Source organism: Choloepus didactylus, chromosome 5 (genome assembly GCF_015220235.1).
Source record: "Choloepus didactylus isolate mChoDid1 chromosome 5, mChoDid1.pri, whole genome shotgun sequence".
Lineage (NCBI taxonomy): Eukaryota > Metazoa > Chordata > Mammalia > Pilosa > Megalonychidae > Choloepus > Choloepus didactylus.
The window spans coordinates 46,313,349-46,321,247 of NC_051311.1; the positions used below are offsets into that span (position 1 = coordinate 46,313,349).

At 37.9% G+C, this 7,899-nt stretch overlaps 1 protein-coding gene across 1 annotated transcript; it reads right to left on the bottom strand.

Annotated features, from left to right (window-relative positions):
- Nucleotides 1–3,667: 3,667 nt before the first annotated feature.
- Nucleotides 3,668–7,435, bottom strand: LOC119535264 (olfactory receptor-like protein OLF3). The gene is given in 2 exon segments (XM_037837724.1): nucleotides 3,668–4,609; nucleotides 7,355–7,435. Coding segments are annotated over 2 exon segments (1,023 nt in total).
- Nucleotides 7,436–7,899: the final 464 nt, after the last annotated feature.

Here is a 7,899-nt window from a genome sequence, read left to right on the forward strand (position 1 = left end):
TTTTTCCATCAGCCTTGCCTCCTCTCTGCTGGGAGGAACCTCAATTTCCTTTCCTGCTTTTTCCAGGTTTATCTGTGCTTGCAGCTTGTATTAAGTAGTCCAAATTTGTTAATTGAAACCACAATTGGGGCTTGGTTGAGTTACTGTTCCTCACTCCAGGTAACCTTCTTTTTTTCCACAGGGAATGTTTCAGCTCAGCCTGTATGCCAGTGGGGTGGGCGTGGGGTGCCAGCTCCACAGTTTGGGGAGCTTTACTTACAATTCTATGCTGTGATCTCTGCCATTAATCCATTCCAGGCTGGTGTATGATGAGTGTTCAGTCATTGATGTCCCCAACAGCTGTTCCAGACTATTTACTAGTTGTCCCTCATTATTTACTAGTTGCTCTAGAAGACTAAATTCCACACCTCTCCATCCTGCCATCTTGCCCCCACCTCCTCTGCAGACATTTATAAGCATTAGTAAGGCTCTGGGAATACACATATGACAAAATGTATAGTTTCCTCTTTTCAAGAAGCTATAGTCTAAGTGGTGAATACAATACTTTGCCTTTGCTAAGGCAGAAATGTGGGTTTTCCTCTTTAGAGAAGTGGGACATCAAAATGCCTTTGTTTTAGACATTTCTTTTAGTGTTGAACCATTTTACACAGAAAGTTTAGCACTGTTATTCATGCTTTTAATCTATAGGTTCAAATTTTCCAATGATATGTAGTAGAAATTAGATAAGTTTCAGATTACACACATGCACACTCAAACAAAAAAGTAGGTCTATAAAATATATTCTCTACCAATTCGTACCACCTGTTGAAAGATACATTTTTCCATTATATAAATTAATCTCTTCTCTCCCCATCCTTGTTAAAGGCTGTGAGCTTGGCTTGCAGTGAAATGCATGGGAGGTAATAGAGATACAGATGGAGAGGTAGGTAGCAGCTGGTTCCTGTCAGACCCTGCCTGTGAGGAATTTTGATTTTATTCTAAGCAGAATAGATACGTGACTTGATTTATTTATAAGATATATCTGTTCTCTGCAGATCTAATAGCCCAGGTTTTTCAAGAAATAACTTAAAGGAAAGAAAGAAATAGAGGAGTCCTATAGTTTTAACTTAACTTCAAAATATATTCTAAGGGGAAAAATGGGCAAAACTTGATAGTGACTGGAGATGCTCACCTATGTGACATCATCAGAAAGAAATTCAAGAGACTGATTACTACAAAGGTCAGCACAGCAGTTAATTTAGAGAAGGAGGAGATGGTGGTTAGGATGGGGCATATGGAGGGGCTACTGGGGTGGCTGGATGTTCCACTTAACTGGTGGCTACACATTTGTTTGGTGGTTTTTTCTGCCTGTGGGTTTTACACTATATAATACAAACCCCAAAAATAGTAATTTAAAAATGCTTAAGTGGTTGTGTGAATAATAAATGTAGAAAGTAGAAGTGGACCAGTTGGGAGTTTTCTATTGCAGCTGTCCAGGATTAAAAAATAAAATGGTTATTTGACAAGCTTCTAGAAGTGGAAAGCATATAATTTGCTAATAAAACCAATGAGATCTATTAATGGATTGGGCATGAAAGAAAGGAATCAATAATGACTCTGAGTGTCACCCCCAGAGAACCTCTTTTGTTTGTCAGATGTGGCCTCTCTCTCTTAAGCCAACTCTGCAAATTAACTCATTACCCACCCACCCCCACCCCCTATATGGGGCATGATTCCCAGGGGTGTAAATCTCTCTGGCAATGTGGGAAATGACTCCTGGGGATGAACCTTGATCCCGCATCATGGGATTGAGACTGCTGTCTTTACCAAAAATGGGGAGAGAAATGAAACAAAATAAAGTTTCAGTGGCTGAGAGATTTCAAATAGAGTCAAGAGGTCATTCTGGAGGTTATTCTTATGCATTATATAGATATTCCTTTAAGTTTCTAGTGTATTAGAATAGCTAGAAGGAAATACCTAAAACTGCTGAACTGTAATGCAGTAGCCTTGATTCTTGATGATGATTGTATAACTATATAGCTTTTTTTGTATGACCATGTGATTGCGAAAACCTTGTGACTGACACTCCCTGGATCCAGTGTATGGGCAGATGAGTAATAAAATAAAGACAATAAATAAATAAATAATAGGGAGGGATAAGAGGTATGGGATGTTTTGGGTGTTCTTTTTATTTTATTTTTTTAATTTTAATTATTTTGGGGGAGTAATGAAAATGTGCTAAAATTGATTGTGGTGATGAATGCACAACTATATGATGATACTGTGAGCCACTGATTTTATACTTTGGATGGATTATTTCATGTGTGAATATATCTCAATAAAACTGCATTAAAAAAAGAATGACTCTGAGTACATGATATTCTTTTTACCAATATATGGAAGATGTATTGAGGTTAAGGAAAGTAGCAATTTAGTGCAGAGGAAGCAAGCACAATAGTTGTATTTTGGCTATATTAAGGATGTGAAGCCTATTATGTAAGTGAAGATGCTGAATAAAGATTGGATATATGTGATTCCAGTTCCTGATAAACGTCTTGTCTCAAATGTAGCTTTAAAAAAGAAACAATTCTCATGACCCAAAACACCTCATAGCTCTTTTCTTAGTTGCCAGGGTATTAGAATAGCTAAGAAAAGAATTGAAATGGTGGAAATGTAAGCCACAGCATCCTTTGAAATTTGTTCTATAGCTACTTGTTAAATTGTAATTTGAAAGTTATCATCTTTCTGTATATGTGTTGTTTCACAGTAAAGAAATAACTGAAACTATGGTGTTGTAACTCATAACATTTTTGGGAAATTTCCTATAGCTACTTATTAAACCATACGTTGAAAGATATTATCTTTTTGTGTATACATCATATTTCACAATAAGGAAATAACTGAAACTGTAGAACTGTAGCCCATAGCATTCTTTGAAATTTGATCTCTAACTACTTGTTAAATTTCACTTGGAAAGTTATCATTTCTATGTATATATGTTATATTCTACAGTAAAATTATGATTTAAAAAAAGAGAAAGAAATAAAAGAACCTCAGCATATACGTGATATGAAAAACACAGAACTGGGTGAGATCACCTGGTGAAGACAAAGAACAGTGGTCCACAATAGCCACAACAATAGAAAAAAATTCATTATGTTTAATTACATTGGAAGCATAAAATGCTAGATAAAATTATTTTTAAAAAATATTTGAAGATCTACTATAAACCAACTCCATTACATGTTTTCCACAGATTATCTACAATCATCAAAATAACCTCACATTACTTCTTTTTATAGATGCAGCAACTGGAGGTCAGAGACATTAAGTAAATTTCTCAAAGCCACATTGCTGGTGAGGGATGAGGACAAGATTTAAAGTACTGCTCGCTCTGAAGTTCTTCACTCTCTCTATAAGGCACACCCTGAAATAGCAGACAAAATATGAAATGTAGAAAGACAGATTATCAAACAGACCTCAGTTTAACAAGAGGAAGGGCTCTTTGTCCACATGTAAAAAGTCGGTGATACATAAATAAAATTGAAATTTGAAAAGCTGATGTATGACAAGATGATCATCATGGACTAGCTTGTCAGAGAACCTGAGAAGAATGGCAACATGAATTCTTTTCTCTTCATTTGTAATATCTTTCTTTGGACAATGGAAAGGATAATTCTTTGGAAATTTACCTTTCTTCTGAAAATTTTCCCAGCATTCTTTGTAGAGCACTCATCACCTCCTTGTTCCTCAAGCTGTAGTTTAAGGGATTCAGCATTGGGGTCACGACAGCACAGAAGAGGGCCACCATCTTCTCCTGCTCTGCTGAGGAGCCAGCTGCAGGTCTCACGTATGTGAAGATGGCCGTTCCAAAGCACACAGTAACAACAGTGAGATGGGAGGTGCAGGTCCTGAAGGCTTTGTGGCATCCCTGGGCAGAGTGAATGCACACAATGGCAGCAACAATACGGCCATAGGAGAACAGGACCAGAAAGCAGGGGAGCATTACCACCAGAAAGCCAGAGATGGCCACCATGACCTTGTTGAAGAAGATATCCACACAGGTTAGTCTCACCACAGCCAACATCTCACAGGCAAAGTGATTAATAACATTACAACACAAGGGCAACTGGAAGGTGATGATTGCCTGCATCAGTGAATTTGTGACACCAGCCACCAAGCAGCCAGCAGCCAGCCCCAAGCACAGTCCTCCATACATGATGACTGTGTAGTGCAGGGGGTGACACACCGCCACATAGCAGTCATAGGCCATGGCTCCCAGCAGCAAGAACTCAGATCCTCCCAGTGCCAGGGAGACAAACAGCTGAAATACACAGTTGTGAAATGGGATGGACTTCCACGCTGACAGGAAGTGGCTAAGCATCTGTGGGACAGTGCTGTTGGTATAGCAGATGTCCACAAATGATAGGACAGTGAGGAAAAAATACATGGGGGTGTGAAGCCTGATGTCCAGTCTGATAAGGAAGATGATGAGGAAGTTCCCCAGCACAGTCACCAGATACATGGCCAGGAAAAGGATAAAGAGTAAGACATGTGTGTGTCAGTCACTGGACAGCCCCAGCAGAATGAATTCACTCACCCAGATCTGGTTTTCCCTGTGTGTGAGCCTCTGAGGATCAAACAAAAGTTACAAGTCAATAAATACTAGAACCTCAGAATGGCAGAAGCCCTAAAGAGATCATTTAGTCCAAATAGCCATCTAATATTAAATGCAAGCCATTATGTTTCTCTCACATGGAATCCCAGAACATATAAAACTCCCTCAGTTTTTTGGAATACAGTAGAACTCATTGATTACGCTCAGAAAACTTTTTTTTTTTCCTTTTCTTACAGGGGAAGTTTTTATTAAAACACAGACATTTGAGTCTAAGATTAATTTGAGATTAACTAATAATTAACTCTCTTCTTTATATTAAATTTCTAACTGTAGAGGGTGTTCACTTATTTGTTGGATACCAGTTTTTCTCTGTTTACTCTCTCAGAATCCCCAGTGAATTTCACCTAACTGTGATGAACACTTTTAATTTTTTTTTAAATTTTTACCTCTAGATTCTCTGACTAGGAAATGTGATGCTCTGTTTTCACCATTTTTAAATTAAAAATTTGGGATTTCAACTTGGAAGTTAGCAAACATAAAATGTATTTTAAAAGGCAAAAGTTGTTAAAAATTATACTTCGGAGTTTAAAAAAAAAGGATGAAAACATGGGTAATCAAGCTCAGTTTTGAAGAATATCCACATGCTTGTCTCATCTGGGTGAGAAGATAACAGAAAAGAATCCGCAATGTAACTTTCCTCCTCCTCCTTCTAAAGAGTGAGAGACTATGGGTCAGTAGTGACTGTCTAGAAACACATCCAGGTCAAGATGCACTATCTTCACTAAACAATGATAAGAGGTGAAACATTTACCACAAATCTTAGCTTATTAACTAGGAGATAATGAAACAGTTTGCACATTTCAATTGATTCTGTTTGTATGACACCTGCATAGTGATAGTTCTGGTTTAGAGACTACAATGTGGTTGAAAACAATTAATTGGAATTAAATGAATTGAAATGGCTGTTGATTATCTCTTTCTTTTAGTCTCTCTTACTCTTATCCCATCTCAAAATTTGACTGTTCCCCTCCTTAGGAAACTCTGTCTTCTCTTGTCTTTATGCTGTGTTGCCCCTAGACTGACTCACACTACCAGAAGGTCATAGACTAGTCTACTCATGACTGTCCCCAATCTTTATAATCCTGCCAATACTGCAGCAGGTGCAAGAGCTCTAATCTGCAGAATTTGCTCTTTGGCACTCTTATCTATCTATCTTGTGTTTATACCTTGTTCAAATCACAAGAGAATTCTAAAAATGTCAGGGACTGAACAAAGCCCACTCTCAATTTCCCACATACTCTGTCCCTTTAATTACTTTGCCCGTTGTATAGGGGAAATAAAACTCCTGCACAGCTGTCCCAAGCAGATTCATCTGCTTGCAGTTTTGATAACATAGTGCCATTAAATACCTGATCAGAATCATACTTTGTATTTGGGGTATTCATGAGAGCAAGGTAGCTAACTGTAAATAAATAGGATAACAAGGAAGACACTTGGATTAGCTAGGAGAGTCTGTGGACATGTGTAGATTAGAGCCCTTCTTTCATCTATGAGAAAAGTAAGCTTGATAAACCATTCCTACTCTGAGGTAATTTATGAAAATTACGTCAAGGGAAAGTAATAAAAGTATGAAATGTTCTTTAGTTCTTTAGCATTTACTCTAGATCTTCAGAAAATTGACAAGTCACTTTCTAATATTTCTATCAAAGAAAGAGAAAACTTGTTTTATCCCTAATGAAAAAGGAAAAGCTGAACTATAAAAGCATCACAGTCAAACACGTTAGGTATAAAAGAAAAAGCAAGTCACCTCAAAGGGAAAAATCAGTGCCAAGGACCTGTCAATGGAACTTGACCATAAACAGACACTATTTTATTAGCTAGTCCTAGAAAGGTGAATGGGACTGTCCCTAGTTCTGTTACAGCATGAGGAACAATTCAAGAAAAGGGACTTCATCAGCACAGGGCTGAAAAAAACTGTGCAGGGTTTATGTGATGATTAGTTACTGCTGAAAAATATGACTGCTGTTAATCTCTTGGAATTCTGACCCTTTCACTTCTTTAAAAAATAATGATAATTAACTAAGAGCTTGACAAAGAGATACTAGTAACTCCTCTTTGGTCAGTAATTCCCATAAACCCAGAGAAGTTATTGACTACAAATAGAAACATCCATGGCTAGCACAGAATGTTTCTGCATCATCTCCGTGTGTTCTAAAGTGCCTCTCCATGGGAGTGAATGAACTGAGTGAAGAGAAGTACTTTCCCAATAAGTTTGCATTTTTAAGTCAATTCTCATCACCCAGTTTCTTCATCTGTCTCAAGGGTGACATATTTAAGTCTGTCCTAAATATTGGGGGAGAGTGACAATAATGGTTTAGGGATGTAATACTAACAGTAAAAAAAAATAAAGCGAAGTTTCAAAAGTAAACTAACACAAACAATGTTCAAAATGATTTTAAAAAATGTGATATGTGAATATAAATTCAGAACAGATTTTCAAAAGTAAGGTGGCATAACTTTTTTTTCCTTGTTTTCTGATTCAGGCTTCCTACTGTCACACATCACAAGTGTACTTCTTAAGAAACAAAGCCAACACAGAAAGCTTGAGATTTCCCAAAAGTTTTAGTTGGCTAAGTTGCCCTCCCTGCCCCCAAATTCCACTTCCTTATACATATACACGTTGCTTGCAGCAATAGAAAAATAACAAAAGTTAACTCCTGACCACCATCATTTAAGAATGAGCCAGTCAGCACAAACCTGTCCTCTGTTCCAGGTTTTCCCGAGTCCCTGGGTGCTGTGTTGCAAATGGGCACAGGGAAAAATGCCTGTGGCAGCCATATCTGGCGATTCCTGCGAAAGCAGTTAAGAGCCCTGCACTAGGTACTTCTTTGTTCAGAGGTATCTGAAAGAACTTTCTCCTCAGTATGGCTACCTTAAATTCAAGTGCAAAGCTGTGACTTCCATCTCTCCAGTAACCAGATTTAGCACAATTGTCAGATGACACTTGAGTGTCTAGAAGAAACTATGTGATATAGAAAGCCTGATTTCATGATTCATGGTTCTAAGACAGTACTGAAGAGCCACTGAACAAGACCAACATGACCTAAGAAAAAGAGGCCAGACTGGCCCCAAGAAGAGTGTAGAGCAGGGGAAGTTGTAGGATCTGGAAGTAACTTTCTTGTCCCTAAGTGATAAAATCTATTCAGAGCAATTATGCTGTGCTTGTTAGGGTTCTGTTACTCTTTCTCCTTCTCTGTATGGTCAGTTCCCTCACCTTAAACTCTCATGTGCATTTAACAGAA